Below are 19,741 nucleotides of genomic sequence, written 5' to 3' on the forward strand. Positions count from 1 at the left end.
GAGGGGGAGGAGTAACACCTCGTAAAAAAACCTTGGTTCACCTGGCCCGGGTGATAGTACCTTGTGAGGGTCCCTTGCCAGGGATACGGCGAAGACCTCAACGGTAGTGAAGACGGAGATGAAGATCATCGGTACGGCGGAACTGGCGGAAGAGGCAAGCATTATCAACAAGATAAAGCATATTGAAAAGCCCAGACACGTCTGTGTGGCAACCACCGGTACTCTGGCCAGCGTCTGTTCACCATGTGAGGTGCGGCTGAACACCAAGCTCCAGGAACTAACAATCCCTGGTTCTAACTACCCAGCATTAGCTGGAACTTAATTACAAGCAGTATGATTCGTACAAGTAAAATTAATATTACCCCAGGTGGCCAATCCACTCGCCCTGTGGCGACAACCAAGCTATCGGATTCTGGGGAGCTTGGGCTCGTACGACAGAGAAAGTCGGAGTTCTCTAGTAAATGTCCACGAAAGTCCCATACATTTATTGGCACTTTTAACATTCAGACACTAATTCAGACAGGCAAACTTCATAATCTTACAACAGAACTCAACAAACAGAAAATTCAAATCCTTGCTCTCCAAGAGACCAGATTCACTGATTCAGAAACAATAGACTACAACAATTACCGTATCTTTAAAAGTAAAACAGACAAGAAAATTGGCAAAGGAGCTGCAATATTTGGCATGGCTTTTATTGTAAATAAGGACACCCTTGACTCTGTTATAGACATGAATCAAATCAGTAACAGACTAATGACCATGCGAATCAAGCACACCAACAAAATATATACATTTATTAATGTTCATGCACCTACCAACATTGCCAACAAAAAAGAACCGGAGAAGACAGAAAAATTTTGGGAAAAACTCGAAACTGAAATGTCCAAAATTCCAAAGGAGGATGTAAAAATTCTTCTAGGGGATTTCAACGCGCAAATTGGCAAAGAGAGGAAATATAAAAAAACAGTCGGTAATTACCCTGCACACAAATTCACAAACAAGAACGGCATGAGACTCATCGAGTTATGTCAGCAAAACAACCTAAAAATCGTGACAACATCACTTCGAAAAGACCCCAAGAAACAAAAAACATGGAGAGCACCAAACCTTCAGCTTGGTGAATTTCAAATAGACCATGTTGCGATCTCCTATGACTTCCAGAAAGAAATACACGACGTTCAAGTCCGCAGAGGGGCAAATATAGATTCTGACCACTACCTTACCAGAGTTAAAATTAAATTCACTCCAAAAAGGAAACGCCAAAGGAAATCACCACTAATTCCCAAATTTGACTTGAAAAATATCAAGGAATCAGAAATTACAGAAGCATGGGATAAACAACCAACAAACAACTGGAAAGATTTCCGAACGAAAATTATACAGAAAGCAAGAGATTTGATTCCGTTAAAGAAAATATCCAAGCATCCATGGTGGAATTCGAATTGTGATAACGCATTAGAAGAGAGACAACAAGCCTTTTTAAATTACAATTGTGACAAATCAGAAACCACACAACAAACATTTTTCAAAGTGAGAAAACAAACAGCTAAAATACTTAGACAAACTAAAAGAAAATACCTTAATGAACAGCTAAACACAATTGAAGAAAACTTTAAGAACCACAACACTCAAGATTTTTATAAAATATTCGCAAATCAAATCAAAGGATACACTCCACAAAATCTCTGCTTCCGGAAACAGAATGGAAAATTGGCACTAACTAACAAAGAAAATTGCCAAGAACTAGCTAAATATTTCTCACAACTCCTAAATTGCCCACAACCAAGTACAAGATTCCCCAGATTACAACCAGAACACACGAATGAGACTTCACTACCACCATCTCAAGAAGAAATTTATAGTCACATTAGAAAACTCAAAAATAATAAATCATCGGGAGAAGATGGAATTGTAGCTGAACTACTGAAAAACCTTGGTCCAAATTCGTTAAAAGAGATCACTAGCATCATCAAAGAAATTTGGCAGACAGAAAATATCCCAGAGGAGTGGAAGTGTGCACTAATTCACCCATTGCACAAAAAGGGAGAAAGATCAAACGTAAACAACTACAGAGGCATTTCACTTTTACCAGTTACCTACAAAATTCTATCTGCATGTCTCCTAAAGAGGGCACAAGAACAACTAGAACATACAATTTCAGACTACCAAGCAGGCTTTCGTCCTAATAGATCATGCCCGGAACAGATATTCAACCTTAAAACTATTTTAAAGATTAAAGCAATCAGGTCAAAACCAATAATCTGCACATTCGTTGATTTCAAAAAGGCATACGATTCCATAGACAGACAGTCTCTGTGTCACATTCTCGAAGAACGAGGCCTAGACACTAAAACCCGAAAACTAATTGAACAAACACTAACAGAAACCAAATCAAAAATTAAATTCAGAGGGGAAATTTCGGAACCATTCTCAATTAAAACAGGAGTAAGACAAGGAGATGGGATCTCACCACTATTATTCAATATAGTTTTGGACAAAGTTATGAAAGAGTGGGAAGTAACACTAAGGAAACAAAGCTTTTGGAAGCCAATTGAACTAGGAATATTTGAAATAGTATTTATGAGAATTTCGAACGTATATTTTCCTCTATAGGGATTCCATTCTTTTTATTTATTATTTAATAAATTGCAGCCAATTAGCCATATACAATTACTTTGCTTAACATCTTACATTTGCATTTTACATTTTTGCTTATTCATTTTTAGATTTCACTCTTTTACTACTCAGATCTATGTGATATCATTCACAGGCTTTGTTACACAGTTCACACACACTTGTTGTGGTTGGGCCGTGATAAGTTTTGTTTTTGCAAATTAGATGATGAAAGCCGTGACTAGAAAATCTAGTTACGACATGTTGCAGTTTGATGTTTGGTGCTGTCCATGAGCGGTTCGTAATTGCTTCAGTGCCATAGAACTCTGACCATACTTTTTCTTGTTTGTCCTCCATGATCTTCAGTTGATTTCTGGAAGCCCTGGTATGTGGCATCATCTATCGAAGTCTGATGTCCAATTAGGAATGTCTCTCTCTCGCTTGCAGGTACACTAGTCCAGATCTTGTTGTCTTTGAGAGACCTAGTGCTCTTTTTAGATAAGTCGATTTTACCTTTTCTAGTGTTTCTAGATTTCTTTCTGTCAGATGGCCCCATATAACCTCCACCCTGTAGGCCAGGATTGGCAAGATTTTTGCATTGAATAAATTCATTGCCGTTTCCAGACTGAGTAGGCAGATATTTTTGATGTACTGTATTGCTATTATTGCATGGGCTGTACGTTCTGTTGTATGTTTTGTGAAGCATTTGGCTGTTGGCTGCAATGTCACCCCTAAGTATTTAAAGTCTGATGAGATTTTTATTCTTTGTCCTCTGATGTTGATTTTCGCATTCTTGGGTGTTTTGCCTCCTTTTCTGAAAACCACCATTTCGATCTTTGTTATGTTTATGCATAGCTTGTGTTCACTGCACCGCTTATCTATTTTCTCAATGTTCTGTAGCTTCTATATATCTGTTGATACTATGGCTATGTCGTCAGCATATGCATATATGTATACATCATCTTCATTTTCTCCAATTCACAGTACTTCTTCAGTGACAAGAATGTACAGCAAAGGTCTCATTGTGTCACCCTGTAAGACTCCGTTCAATTGCAAAATGAGATTCGAAAAAGAGAGGTTGTCTGATATTGTGATTAACTCTTTTTTGAACGTTCCAGATAGTTGTGTTCCTCCTCGATGAATTTCTATAACAGTCGTGCTCTGGGATCCTAAATATTCTCCAAGTCGATGTGACTGATGTGATGTTTAATGTGGTATTTCCACCAATTCCATTTCTCTTTCAATGCTATTTGCTTCGTAAGATATATTTGTAACTGTAGTATGTATTTCTGAGGATGAGGGTCGTGTTATGAGTATGAAACCGAACCCCTCGTTGTTTGCGACGTAAATACTCGATGATATTTTTTTGGTCTCTTCTTCAATTATATTGGCCCACCATTTTGTGTTTGGGAGTCCCAAGGTGATAATTGATGATTCACCAGAACTCGCATCGCCATTGTCTGTTGGTTCTGTTACAAGCTGGATGATGTGGTTGTGCTCTCCTGCCTCTTTAATCTTTTCGATGTAGAACATAAAGAATCCAAACGTCTTTGGTCGTTCAAATATTTTTCGTAGAAATTCCTCAATGCAACTATAACACTTTTTATATTGGTCAAAGATGTAGATACAATGTGTGAGATCTCCTATTTGTGTTTCCATAGCTTTCGTGGCAAGTTTTGAATAGTAGTAGTAGCAGCCATTATTTCTTGTATCTTTTCCATGATGTCTAAAATTCCACTATTGACTACTTTCTTTGTGATACTTGCAAAAGTGCAAATAGAACTCATTGCTTCTTCCAAAGTGTTGAATAGAAGTAGACATTTTATCAAAAGTGTTATAAATTCGGTTATACCTTCAAGTTGTTCTTTTAGTTTTTCCACTTACGAGTCCATCTGTATTATTATCATCATCTTCTGCATCATCATCATCATCACCCTCTTTGTTGGGGTTGGTAATGGGGTCCAAACTATGCTTTTCGTTAGACAGATCAGAATTGTCTGAATGTATTTCAGGTTTCCTTTTAGACATGCCATCAAAAAATATGTTTACTTCAAATTGAGTTGGTTTGAAGTATTTAAGCTTCTTGTTCTTCTCCATTATTAGATTTGTGATAAAACAATGCATCACATTTGTATAATATACATGTTCTGTACGATACCAGTCAAAATCTATTAAAAATATGTCCAAATCATCATTTTCATAATAATCATGATGCATATATTCATTTGTAGCTGTATATAAAGGCTGATAAATACTTCTTAACCAAGTACTACTTTCATTTGGATAGAACCATTCAGCAATTCCATTAAAACTAAAAGTTCTTAATGGTAAAGTCATTGCAATTCCCCAGTATGTTTTTTGATGAAACACTGGTTCATAATTAAAATTATTAGCTTGAATAGCATTCATCCATTCTGCAGTTGTTCGTAAATATCGTGATGGTTCATCCAATAATGTCCATACATGTCTATTAAAATATGCCATTATACTCATCACTTTCGAGAAGATTCCATTGCTGTAGTCAAGACTAAAGAATTTCTGACTTCTCCTGTGACAGGTCAAGGTGTCTCACAAGATCACTAAATTCTGCTTGACTCAGTCTGTGCAGTTTATCATCTTTTCCCAAAACCAGGGTTGCAGGATGTGGAAGGCTATTATGGTTCTCCCCTCCTCCTTGTTCCACACTGTCTTCATTTACTACTTCAAACTCACAATTTTTGGATGGAGTAGGAACTGGTAAACTACCTGAATGCAGAATGGGACAATTTGCAGATCGACGATTCAGGTACTGAACTGTTCTTCTTTTCTTCCTAAACAATCCTGGCTTTATAGGTGGAGTCAAGCAAAAATAACACTCACTGAATGGTTTGGCAGGAACCTACAGACCATAGGCACACCAAAAGCCATAGGTCGTTTCTTCTATTTCAGCCATTCTTACAGTGTAACTGAACATGTGTTGCAACATATACACGGAGCCGAAGATGTATCCTGTCCCCTACTTTCATACTGAAATAATGCTGGTAGGCAGTCTTCACAAGAGGTGTCAGATTGCGTTTCTGTGAGGAAAATGTTATTTCACCACAAATGTAACAAAAATTATTCACTTTATTTACACATTTTTGTGGCATTTTTATGAATTTTACACTGCAAAAGCACTCTCAAACCAAAGGTTCTGCTTTAATTATACCAGAAACTACATGAAATTCACAGTCACAGCAACAGTATCTATGTTTATGACTTACAAACAGCTTAAGAACATTTACATTTTGTTATTGGACAGGTGTGCTAACTCCGAAAACAAAATTTCCCTCAAACTGAAAACGTTGACTATAAAAAGAAAATATCACTTTATCTCCAAAGCAAAAGCTGATCTGTCATTTTTATGGTGATTTTTTTCATTCAGCCATGATAATTAACTATTTCGAGTCCAAAACATTTTCACTGTTGGTCAGTGTAATTAAATTACAAGCACAGTATTATTTACATAAATTTAGCATTTTAAGTATCCATCTTTATGCCTTTTAACAGCATGCAGCCTAATATTTGGAAAGCGCATGTGAGTCTACTGCAAACTCACAAAGCCTGGATGCCACACAGCCTGAAAACCCACCTTTGTCTATGCAGCATTCAAATTGCTGAAAGTGAAAGATGAGCAATGATCTTCACAATATGAATATATAAGAGTCTCACCTTAACCTCTGCAGAAAAATATCTCAGGAAATATACCAGTTACAGATAAAATTTGTTGTGAAAAAAGGAAGTCATAAGGTAACTGTAATAGTAAGGGCAGATCATTTCGTTTAAACGAGAATGTGGCCACCAGCTTGAAATCAGCAGTTTCTAATGAAATACTGCAAAATCTGTGATGTGCTACATTGTTTTTGGTCATGTATCTGTTTTACACAGATGTTTAAATTTTGCAGCAGTGCAATGCTATCAATATTTTCTCCAAAATTCTTTGAAAATCTTTGACAAGAACAAATTCTGTCTCTTTTCATTGTATGATAATCTTGATGATGAACACATGTGCTAAAATAATTGATGACTGTGAAAATATCAAAGACTGCAGTGACTGCTGTCAATATGGCATCAGAATTCAAAACGGAAGTGTTTCATAAATACTGTAATAGAAAATTCCATAATAGCACAAAGACAGCATTTTGAAACATACACAAAGTCAAAAGCATAGGGGACAACCAATTGAAGCAGTCCAGTTTGCAAATAAAGTAGCAATCTCAAATTAGCACTGCTGCTAATTACTGCTAATTTTTATACTGTGAAAAAGGAAAAAAAGGGTAGCTTTGGATATTTGAGCCAAAGGACTGTGGAAACATTTCTGAAGGTCAAAATTCAACTCCACAAACTAGAAAACTTAGACAAGGTGACTACTCAGAAAAAAATTGGAAAAGAAAAAAAAAGGATCCCCTGAGAATTCCAAGTATGGGGAACAAGAGGGCATTATAAGAAGCTCATGGTAATTTACAGTGAGTGGGGATCAAGCATCTTAACAATAAAGACTTTTCTTTCCTCTTGCCCAAGATACACTAGCCATAAGCAGTAGCATGACCAAAATTGTAAAACATTAATAATTTATACGGAATAATAGTCATGTAACTAACATGCTTTCAAATATTAAGTACCATACTTTAAAATTTGTGATTTACAATAGAATTAAATTCCAATGCCACATTAAAAATACACAGAATTCCCCGATATTCCCCTTATTTTTCCAGATACATTGTAATTCCCTGAGAATTCCAGGTTTTCCAGAAGAACTACAACCCTTTAAGATTTTTATCAGCAGATGAACGGATTCATTGAAAGTGAGCAGTGTTTTGTTTGTTCACACTATTAAAGTTAAAATTTAATTTTAATAAAATAAAGTATTTTTCTAGTACAGTGTCAAATAATATAACTAATTAAATAATTGATAGGGAAACATTCCACGTGGGAAAAATACATCCAAAAACAAAGATGATGTGATCTACCAAACGAAAGCGATGGCACATCAACAGACACACAAACAAACACAAACACAAACATACACACAAAGTTCAAGCTTTCGCAACAAACTGTTGCCTCATCAGGAAAGAGGGAAGGAGAGGGAAAGACGAAAGGATGTGGGTTTTAAGGGAGAGGGTAAGGAGTCATTCCAACCCCGGGAGTGGAAAGACTTACCTTAGGGGGAAAAAAGGACGGGTTATACACTCGCACACACACACATATCCATCCACACATGTTTGTGTTTGTTTCTGTGTCTGTCGACGTGCCAGCGCTTTCGTTTGGAAGGTCACATCATCTTTGTTTTTGGATGTAATTAAATAATTGTAACTTTTTAGGAGCTGGCAACATCCCACCCCCTCCAGTGAGGGAGATTATGGCATCTTCCGTACAGCAATGCCAAAAAAATGATGTAATGGAGCAGCTAGCAGGAAAAGATATCTTTTTTCTATCATAGGGACCACTGACTGAAGAGGAAGTTTGTCTTTTCACTCTGTTGTTGAGAACCACTGAAGTTTGCAATAAGCAGAAATGTTTTGTTACAAACATGTACATGTTCTCATGGCAGCAAACTCGCAATTTGTCACACAATATTGCGTGTTCTTCATTAATACAATATACAGTACAATAATGTGAAAACAGTTGCGAGCTGATACATGAACAAATATGTTCACTCTATGAAAACAGTCACAGGTGATCACTTCAACCATGTTCAGTAGTGTCTGACTGTGGACATTTTTTAAAGGAACTTACGAAGATGAATATAATGTCAAAAAATTTAAAGAATACTATTTCGAACATCAAGAAAAGGTATTGTATTTGCAGTTTCTGCAAGAAAGGAACAGAGATGCCAAGGTTATTACTCTACCAGTTTTAACATGTTGGAACTGTTACATGGCAGAATATTTTGATAAAATTATTCAATTCTTCCACAGTGTTGATATGCCACAGCTGTCTAATGCAGGCATTGAGTATGTCAATTCGTGTCAGACGATGAACTGAACTGGATTCTAGTGGAGGCCACATTCATTAAAGAGCGCGTCTGTGACTTAATTAATATGACTTTTCTTAGAGACATTGAAATATCCCACTTTGCATGAACTTCATTCCAAGCTAAAAAGGCTTGAAGAATGTTCCAGTATTGTGGACACAGGAATTTTTAGTGATTAAACAAACAAGATTTTTAAAAAGATAAAGAAGCAAGTGCTCCATGCATAAGTTAAGAGGGGATTGAAGTGTACTTAGCTGCATCTTCAGATGAGGCTGTCAATTCTCATGGCCACGGATCAAAACAAGTCAGTCTCCAAAGTTAAGGACAATAAGCTTGAACTCCATTAATGTGGACACAGCAAGGCTCTTGCAGTCTATTCCGAATGACTGCTCTTAGTAGCGCAGATATTCTTAAGGGATATAAATCTCTTCAGAATTTTGCTAAAGCAAATGTCTATGCAATGAGAAAATGTTGAGACAGGTCACAGAAGTTGATAATCAGCAGTTTGCAGCTGTGGCACTGATGGCTTTTTGGATTCTGTTTTCCAATGCAGAGAGCAAGAGGCCTGTGACCGCAGTTAAAAGTTGACAGATAGGTGCCAAAAACTTGGAAGATAATCTAAAAATCATGACAATGCTGTCATTTGAAAAGCTATCTGTTGTGTTTGTACAAGAATCTACTCGCATTAAATTGTTAATTTTATCTTTAACTATCAAGTGAAGCATAAAAGTTTTGTTTTCCCTATTTTCTTCTCAAATCTGTGTAACCAACCTTTCTTAAAGTATTACCCCTGAGAGCAATTTAACACTAGCTGGTACTCCCGACCTCCCACCCTCCCCTTGCCAACTGCTGCCCCCCCCCCCCCGCACCCCCCCCCCACAAACACACACACACACACACACACACACACACACACACACACACACACACACACACACACACACAGACAGACACATTACCACCAACTTAAGCACCTAACTAAACTGTAGAATTTTTTAAATGATGAAATATGAATGACACGTAGTTTTTTTGTGTGTATGTGTGGGCACATGCTTGCGTGTGTGTTAGAATGAATGAGAAAGAAATTTGTGGTGCACCCCAAGCACTATCCACAACTCTATCTCAAATAAGAAAGCAAACTATTTACAATGAGGGTAGATGCTTGTTACAAAACAAATTTCCCTTGCATTATTCCTCTCCATTGTGGCACTTGTTACCCTGCACATTGCAACCCTATTTAAAATCAACCAAGTTAAAATGTGTGCACCATATTTACTGTTCATAAATCACTTGAATGCTGGTCTCCTTACTTCTGATATGACAGATATTGGAAAACTTATGCTATTAACTCTTTGTGTAATAATAATAATAATAATAATAATAATATGTACAGCACTATAGCAACCCTTATGTATTTATACTGCTGCGTAGTGCTGTCAATTAATTCATTTACTGCAGGTAATATCCATAACTTGGAGAAGACATTTTCTTGAGATATTTAGCATTTGTTACATATAGGTCTCACTTTTAACACCAGTGCTGTATGGGAGAAAGCACATGTGTGGAGTATGTAACTTCCACCACATTAATGTTACTAATTAGTTATTGATAACTTGTATAATTACTATTAATCTTAAAAAATTGTGATAACAGTAATGATCTTTTGAAAATAATTTAGTTTCATGACAAACAGAATCAGATAATTTAGTCTCTACCCCTCAGAATATTTCATTTTATCCCTCAGGGGGTAATTGCTGCCAAGCTGGGAACCACTGGTGTAATGTAAATAAAAGTTATTTGCATGGTGTAGTAAATATAATGTAAATGACACATATTATATTTCCAACATAATATTGAAAATGGTTGAACAGGAGGAAAACAAATAACAGTAAAGAGAAACAAGCCAGCAGGAAACATAGGAAAATATAATTGAAATATGCAAAAGGTAACACCAAAATTGGCTATAAAATAAAAATGTTTTTCCTTCCCTGTATATCAGTTGCACACTAACTGACACTGCTGCAGATAAACATTGCATAAGCTATATTTTCATAAAATGGTAACCCACACCTTTCATTATATTTATGACTCTATGAAAAATACTGACTAACTTTTGTTTGAAAATGTTTTCAGCACCCTTCTGCACATCACTGTATGCAGTATATAGCACAACTGCTTGTTCACAGCGATTAAAGTTAACCTTCATGAGCGAACTCAAAGACAAAAAAATCCAGTTTCAGTGCTAAAAGTTAGTTCCTTGCAGTCATTGGTCACATGAAACTATTCTCACACTGGATACATGAGCTGCTGCATTACCAACTGATAAGCAGTCCTCTCTGGCACTTGGTTGCATATTATGGGTGGCACAGGCAGTTTCCAAATGAAAAAACAATAATAGGAAGAAAAATAAGAACAAATATAAAAAATCAATAAGATGATGAAAAATGATGTGGCAAAGAATTAGAAATAAAAAGTTAAATTTAAACAAATTAACTGAATAAAAATAACAATCAAACTCTTATTATTACGTAGATTTCAAAATAAAAAAAATTTGGTTCCTCTGACAAGATTCGAACCTACGACTTTCTGTACATGAGGTGAATATGCTAACCACTGCACTACAGCACAATACTATATAATGGGATTATATTTATGACTGTGGTGACCTAGTTACAACAGTGAATTGCTGATTTCAAAAATTCAGCTTCACACAATACCATACAAAGTTTACCTAATGTATGCTGGAGGTTAATAGATTAGTCACAAAGAATCTATGTGTAAAGGTGGGGAGTGGGGGATATCGAAGCACCAAGGAATGAAGAGACATGCTTAAAGTTCTCTAATACTATAAATACTGCTATGGGAACAGGATACGAATAGCAGTATACAGAATAAACTGTCCACACTAATATCTGCACATACATATATTTCAACAATTATCATATACATGCAAACAGTACAAGGTATAAGAACAGACTGAATTAACATAGCGGCTTGGATGAGCGACCTGAGTCCCAAAGATTAACGTTGTCTAAGGTCGATATGACCTATCGATGCCACACTGCAATAAGGAATAGCTCAGCAGGCAGTACAGTTGAAGAGGAGTGGACATCTCTAAAAAGGTAATAACAGAGGTTGGAAAGAAAAATTGACAAAAGAAGGAAATACAAAAACATTCAGGGAAATTCAGGAACACAGAAATACAAGTCACTGAAGAATGAAATAAATAGGAAGTGCACGGAAGCTAAGACAAAATGGCTGCATGAAAAATGTGAAGAAATCGAAAAAGAAATTATTGTCGGAAGGAGTAACTCAGCATACAGGAAAGTAAAAACAGCCTTCGATGAAATTTAAAAAAAGGAAAGAAAAAGAAAAGCAAGGGTGGTAACATTAATGGTGTAACTGGAATTCCACTGTTAAATGCAGAGGTGAGAGCGGATAAGTGGAAAGAGCACACTGAAGGCCTCTATGAGGAGGAAGATTTGTCTCATATGATGGAAGAAGAAACAGGAGCCAATTTAGAAGAGATAGGGGATCCAGTGCTAGAATTAGAATTTAAAAGAGCTTTGGAAGACTGAAAATCAAATAAGGCAGAAGGGATAGATAATACTCCATCAGAGACTATTCACATTGATGTGTAGAATTTATGAGTATGGTGATATACCATCTGACTTTTGGAAATGTATCATCCACACAATTCCAATTACTGCAGGAGCTAACAAGTGCAAGAGTTATTGCACTATCAGCTTTACAGTTCACACATCCAAGTTGCTGACAAGAATAATCTACAGAAGAATAGAAAAGAAATCTGAAGAAGTGTTAGATGATGATCAGTTTGGATTTAGGAAAGGTAAAGGCACCAGAGAGGCAACACTAAAGAAAAATCAAGACACGTTCATATGATCTGCCAACCTGGAAAAAGTGTTCGACAATGTCAAATGATGCAATATGTTCGAAATTCTGAGGACAATAGTATTAAGCTATAGCGAGATATGGGTAATATAGAACAGGTACATGAGCCAAAAGGGAATAATAAGAGTGGAAGACAAGGAACAAAGTGCTCAGATTAAAAAGGATGTAAGACAGTGATGTAGTCTTTTGTCCCCACTTTTCAATGTATACATTGAAGCAATGATGCAAATAAAATAAATGTTCTGGAGTGGAATTAAAATTCCAAGTGAAAGGACAGATACGATTCACTGATGATATCGCTATCCTGAGTGAAAGTGAAGAAGAATTACACGATCTGCTGAATGGAATGAATAGTCTAAAGCGCACAGAATAGGGATCCAGAATAAATCGAAAAAAGACGAAAGTAATGAGAAGCAGCAGAAATGAGAATAACAAGCAACTCGATATCAGGATTGATGGTCACAAAGTAGATGAAGTTAAGGAATTCTGCCAACTAGGCACTAAAATAACCAATGGCAGACGAAGCAAGGATGACAGCAAAAGCAGAGTAGCACTGGAAAAAATCACATTCCCGGCCAAGAGATGTCTGCTAGTATCAAACATATACCTTAATTTGAGAAACAATCTCTGAGAATGTACAGCTGAAGCACAGCATTCTATGGTAGTGAAACATGGACTGTGGGCAAACTAGAACAGAAGAAAATCAAAGTATTTGGGATGTGGTGCTACAGCTGAATGCTGGTAAGGTTGGAATGAGAAGGTTCTCCACGGAACCAGAGAGGAAAGGAATGTGGGGGAAACACTGACAAGAAGAAGGGGCAGGATGATAAGACATCAGTTAAGACATCAAGAATAACTTCCATGGTATTAGAGGAAGCTCTAGAGGGCAAAAACGGCAGAGGAAGACAGAGATTGGAAAACATTCAGCAAATAACTGAGGATGTAAGTTCCAAGCGCTACTCTGAGCTGAGGAAGTTGACACAAGAGAGGAATTCATAGAAGACTGCACCAAATCAGCCACAAGCTAATGAATCATATATTTAAAAAAGCCAATCTCTGAGATTATGACAACTGTACATGTGACGCTTGATCGCGTTTTGTGCGGAAATATCCAGTAATGTTTGGTTATTACTGTGTATGAAACGTGCGTGTTTCATCATCATGATTTGTGTGTGTGCGTGTGTGTGTGTGTTTGTGTGTTTTATTCTGTTGTTTTCATCACGTGTGATGAAATACAAAATAAATGTGTCATACCCCCGATATGGGATCCAAACATATCAAGAAAGAATGCCAGGAAGAAACAAACAAACAAACATTTTAGGCTTGGCAATGAGCACCCTGATTGTAGGAAACCAGTTCTAACACATGAAGGGTCCACTATCAAGCAATTTTGATCACATTATAGTGCTAATCTGCTTACATTATTAATAATGGGACTTATACCTAGCTTACATAAGAAGGAAATACTCAAAATACAAATTCACTTACTTCTTCCTCCAACTGCAGTGGATCACATGCCTCGAGATCTTCAGGAATTTCCAATTTCTGCAAAAGTTAACACAAATTTAATTAATTTATTAGTTTCTCCATGTGTAGACTGTTGTTTCACAAGGATATATCCAGTTAATGACAGGCTGCTCCAGTTACTGATGTATTCTCTGGTTAGATCCACCACCAGTAGCCTTAGCCTTCACATCCAGGCCATTTTCAAGTGGATCTGAAGTGTATGCACTTTCCATGTGGCAATACTGCAAGATGTAAGTCGTTTGAAGCTGCTTCTTCAACACGTTATCCTCTTCTGAAGACAAATCGATGAAATCACATCAGACAATACCACAGACAGTAATAATGCTGACAGAGTACTGCCACATGGAAAGTGCACACATCTCAGATCCACCTGAAAATGGCCAGGATTTGAATGGTGAAACCAGTGGTTGACCTAAATAAAGAATATACCAGCAACTGGAGCAACCTGTCATCAATTAATTTAGCCTCATCAATAATATATTAAATATATGCATACACAAAGAAAATTGGGACCTTTTGCAAACCAGAATTCTTATTCCTAGTCAACAAATGGCAGAGAAGAGCTGACCACAATGAATGTATAACCTGTTAGTTTCTACATGATATGAGAAACTGACAGCTGTCACTATAATATCTGTCACAAGGTTCACCCCGAACTCAATGATGACAAACATATGACATGCAGTGCTTAGAGCAAAAGAATACATTTTCTCCATGTTACTGCATTTTAAAAACTATCCACTGTCTATAGAATCCATCCTCAAAATGACGAGTGTGTCCCATCCAGAGGGAGGGGAGTGATCATGGTTCTGGAGGTGGAGGTGATAGTGGGAGAGAGAGAGGGGGGGGGGGGGAGGTGCTGGCTTTCATTGAAATATTTACGATATATTTCACATTATGTAAAAAGAAAACGACTCCTGGTGGACAAATATTGCTAACATCAGATTCCCATTTCCATGAACTAAGTTAGGAACCTCGTCCACCATGAATCTGCTGTCTTATTTCATAAGAACTGACCAGCAGAGCCTGTCATAACCGGAACACTGAGAAAAGTCGCGAGTAATATTTCGTCTCACAGCCCCCATCAGCAGTCACCCACAGGGTGACTGCCAAGCATTTAACAACCACCAGTGGCAATAAGCAGCTTGACAATGTAACTGCCTCTTCTTTACAACACTGACTACACGAATAGACTGTTAATCACAGCCATTGTGCCAGTCCATTCAATTTTAGCCACACTTCTGGGGTATGTTCAACAGTAGTGAGTTGTCTAGAAGAATTCTAATGCATGTTCAGTTGAAGTAGTTTTCTCTTTACTACCCATTACGATGATTGCGTGTGCGCGCCCACACACACACACACACATTTAACTTCCACAAGCTTTGGGAGCCAATGGTTCTGCCTCCTCGCAGAAGAGTTGAAGGGGGAAGAAGAAGGGTGAAGGAAAAGGACTGGAGAGGTTTAGGGAAAAGGGTACACTTTAGAAAAGTCACCCAGAACCCAGAGTCAGGGGACACTTCCTGGATGGGATGAGAAGGAATCCACCTTTCCTTCTGGTCCAACTCGGTAAGTCTCCCCTGGACTGGGGTTCTGGGTGACTTTTCTAAAGTGTACCCCTTTCCCTAAACCTCTCTAGTCCTTTTCCTTCACCCTTCTTCCTCCCCCTTCAACTCTTCCACCAGAAGAAGGAGCCACTGGGTTTAAAAGCTTGTGAAAGTTAAATCCTTTTGTGTGTGTTGTGTTCCCCTGCCGCCACTTTGTGAGTAGATTTTTTTATCTGTCCATTCACATTATATTATCAATAACAGATTATTTACATTATATATAAAAACAAAGATGAGGTGACTTACCGAACAAAAACGCTGGCAGGTCGATAGACACACAAACAAACACAAACATACATACAAAATTCAAGCTTTCGCAACAAATTGTTGCCTCATCAGGAAAGAGGGAAGGAGAGGGGAAGACGAAAGGAAGTGGGTTTTAAAGGAGAGGGTAAGGAGTCATTCCAATCCCGGGAGCGGAAAGACTTACCTTAGGGGGAAAAAAGGACAGGTATACACTCGCACACACACACATATCCATCCACACATACAGACACAAGCAGACATATATGTCTGCTTGTGTCTGTATGTGTGGATGGATATGTGCGTGTGTGCGAGTGTATACCTGTCCTTTTTTCCCCCTAAGGTAAGTCTTTCCGCTCCCGGGATTGGAATGACTCCTTACCCTCTCCTTTAAAACCCACTTCCTCTTTTCGTCTTCCCCTCTCCTTCCCTCTTTCCTGATGAGGCAACAATTTGTTGCGAAAGCTTGAATTTTGTATGTATGTTTGTGTTTGTTTGTGTGTCTATCGACCTGCCAGCGTTTTTGTTCGGTAAGTCACCTCATCTTTGTTTTTATATATAATTTTTCCCACGTGGAATGTTTCCTTCCATTATATTGAGATTATTTACATTGTTACATAAAATTGGTTAAATTTTCTAAAACTGGCAATTAAAACACATTTAACACAAGAATGACATTAAAATAATTACACATGAAAATGTCTCTGACTGATCACTTACAATAGACCCTTGTGAGCCAGCCACACTGATAAATCATATTAAAAAAACATTCTGAAAATTTTAGGAAACACGTTGGACACTTCACAAAACCTTAAAACATGTACCACATCCATTTCATTGTTAAAATAGAAAGCAAATATGTCAGTAAATTAGCCTCTGCCCTCTTGTCTGGAAATAAAACACACTAACTACTGAAATGTGGTGTACTGTGATCCCTATGCCACAAGCACCGCACATTGGAGGGTCCCTCTGCTGGAGCCAGAAGCTATGTGTCCCACGGATGTGTCCTAAGTAGAGACAAGTGAACAGGCCCTTATCCCATCTGGGTGCCTGGAAGGAGGTACGCCACAGACAGGGAGTTGACTTTACTAAGTGCAGCTTCCTGCCTGTCACTTCCAGCCAATCTTCTTCCCATCAACACATGATCGTCTACCTCAACAACAAGGTGACAGCATGTAGGGGGATGGCACAGTGAACTATCTGATTATCATGACATGCCTCCTTGGTAGTTACATGTGCCACTTCTTTTACCCTAATACCTATGTGCTCTGATACCCAGAATAAAGACACCTCATCCCCAGGCTTTTCAGGCAAGAAGATGTCCTAGATATTCCGGACATAGCAGTCTTAACACAGCTCATCTGTTTCATTGCCCTAAACATTGCATATAATTCAGCAGCAAATAAAATGCATTCCTTAGGTAACCAGATCTTGAGGGCATGATCAGGGAAGACAACAGAGCAAGCCACAGAGTACCTTTGCTTAGGTGAATATACATCTACATAGTTGTGTGCTCATTCAAAATGTTATAATAAAAGACTGTATTAAGGATACAGGGTACTTATAAATGTTGGAAAAACCGAAATTTTCTTATGACTTTATTAAATTCTATAGTCTCCCCTGATTACATCGATATATACATTATACATCGATATATACATTATAGGGTTCCAAACGAAAAATGACCTATATATAGCAAATTTTAAAAATTGGTCATGTATGCCGCCACGGCCCCTTTATTTCTGTTACAGAAACCAATATTATTTCGAAAATAACTGAAGCAGTTTGTCCATGGACAAACTGCTTCAGCGAAACAATAGTAAATACTAGGGAAGATAATCATTTACAGACACTAGAAAGCCGCACTGTTACCAACATACACAATGTATCATACGTATATTCGCTGGAAACAGAAAGCTCAGTTATTTTCGAAATAATATATATATATATATATATATATATTTGTGGAAGTACATATCCTTTAGTGTGCAATAAATACGAACTATGCCATGCATCAAGAAATTAAATAAAAGGAAATTCTGTGGTAACCAGTTCACAAACAAAGCAAGCCACACTGTTGACAGTAACCTATGTATCAGTTCTTCAGGGAAGAAACTCCCACATGGCACGCCTCCTGGTAATTCACATTTTTGTGTTAACAATGACGCTGTTTGTAGTGGATTTATTGTTATTGATGTGGGCATCTTATTTTCTTTGATAAAGGAAGTGGTGAAATGTAAACAATGTGATGATGTAGGCTGTCTGGAAATAACAGAAAAACAAAGTAGCAGGAAGGGTTTAGTGTCAAAATTAGTTGTTCTGTGTAGATCCTGCAATAAATCTACCTTGAAAATGACTTCGAGCATAGTGCATACTTCATATTATGTGAATTTGAAGTTAGTGTACGCAATGCATGCAATAGGAAAAGGAAAACAGGCTGCTCAAACATTTTTTGGTTTGATGGACATTGGCTCCTCCTCCCAGTAGGTTCAGCAAGTACATAAAAATATTTTAGGTGCCTTGACAGTTGTGTCTAAAGCATCTATGAAACATTCAGTAAAAGAAACTGTAAATATTAGTGGACTCAGGGACACTGCTGTTGCACTTGATGGCTCATGGCAACGTCAAGGACATCGCCCCTCGAATGGTGTTTAAAGTGCTACTTCTCTGGAGAATGCAAAAGTTATTGATGTTGAGTGCTTATTCTCTGGAGAATGCAAAAGTTATTGATGTTGAGTGCTTATCTAAGTACTTACACACCTGCAATGGTAACATCAAAGAACATAATGAACATCAGTGTTCTAAGAATTATCATGGTTACAGTGGAGGTATGGAGTGTGATGGAGCTCTAAAAATATTTCAGAGGTCAGTGCCCATTTATAACGTTAGATATACGAAATACCTAGGCAATGGGGACTCTAAAGCTTACAATAAAATTAATGAGTTCAATGTTTATGGTATACCTTGGTAACAAATCTGGAGTGTTGTGGACATGTGCAAAAGAGAATGGGTGCTAGATTAAGGAAGCTACAAAGAGAAGTGAAAGGAAAGTTGTTATCTAATAAAAAAATCTCTGTCTGGCCAAGGCAGATTGACGGCAACTGAAACAGACCCTCTTCAGAGTTATTATGGACTGGCCATTAGACGAACTGCACCTCTGAATGATGTTACAGCAATGAGAAAAGCAGTATGGGCCACCTACTTACATAAGTTGTCCACAGATGACCAAGCTGTTCACGCACTTTGCCCTAAAGGAGCAGAATCTTGGTGTGGTTACCAAAAAGCAAAAGAAATGGTCAAATATACCATCATACGTGTTCTCTTCCTGAGCCTGTTATGAATGAAACTAAATCAATTTTTAGAGACCAGAGTAAAGCTGTTTTGCTTAGTAAATGTCTTCATGGAGTCACTCAGAAGACAAATGAAAGTTTCAACCATTGCATATGGGAAAGATTACCCAAGAATGTTTTTGTAGGACTAAATACATTAAAAGTTGGTGTACTAGATGCAGTGATATGTTTCAATGATGGAGTGATAGGAAGGTTGGAAGTCCTGAGAAATTTAGGCATAAAATGTGGCTCTAATATGGAAGATCAACTGCTTGCGAGTGACAGACAACGGGTGCATGAAGCTGAAAGGTTCGCGCTTCAAGTTACCAAAGAAGCAACTTCTAAATGATGACCCAATATTCAAATTTTATTCCACATTAAGTGTCGATCAGTTTGCACAGGTTTTGCAACTTACAGAAACTGATGTACAAAAATCTATGCACTAGAAACCCATCAATGCAACTGCAAACATGCACTGACATCTTTGTATGTGCTACTTTCTCCTCAGTTCCACATCT

At 37.5% G+C, this 19,741-nt stretch overlaps 1 protein-coding gene across 2 annotated transcripts in view; it reads right to left on the minus strand.

Moving 5' to 3' along the window:
• LOC124551051 (zinc finger and SCAN domain-containing protein 31-like) overlaps positions 1 to 19,741 on the minus strand; it is an 80,327-nt gene that overhangs the window by 33,244 nt on the left and 27,342 nt on the right. For both annotated transcript variants that reach the window (XM_047125922.1, XM_047125921.1), the window contains exon 6: positions 14,009 to 14,065. In XM_047125922.1, the coding sequence (XP_046981878.1) occupies positions 14,009 to 14,065 (57 nt within the window). The remainder of the gene's footprint in view (positions 1 to 14,008; positions 14,066 to 19,741) is intronic.

Source organism: Schistocerca americana, chromosome 9 (assembly GCF_021461395.2).
Source record: "Schistocerca americana isolate TAMUIC-IGC-003095 chromosome 9, iqSchAmer2.1, whole genome shotgun sequence".
NCBI classification, from domain to species: Eukaryota; Metazoa; Arthropoda; class Insecta; order Orthoptera; family Acrididae; genus Schistocerca; species Schistocerca americana.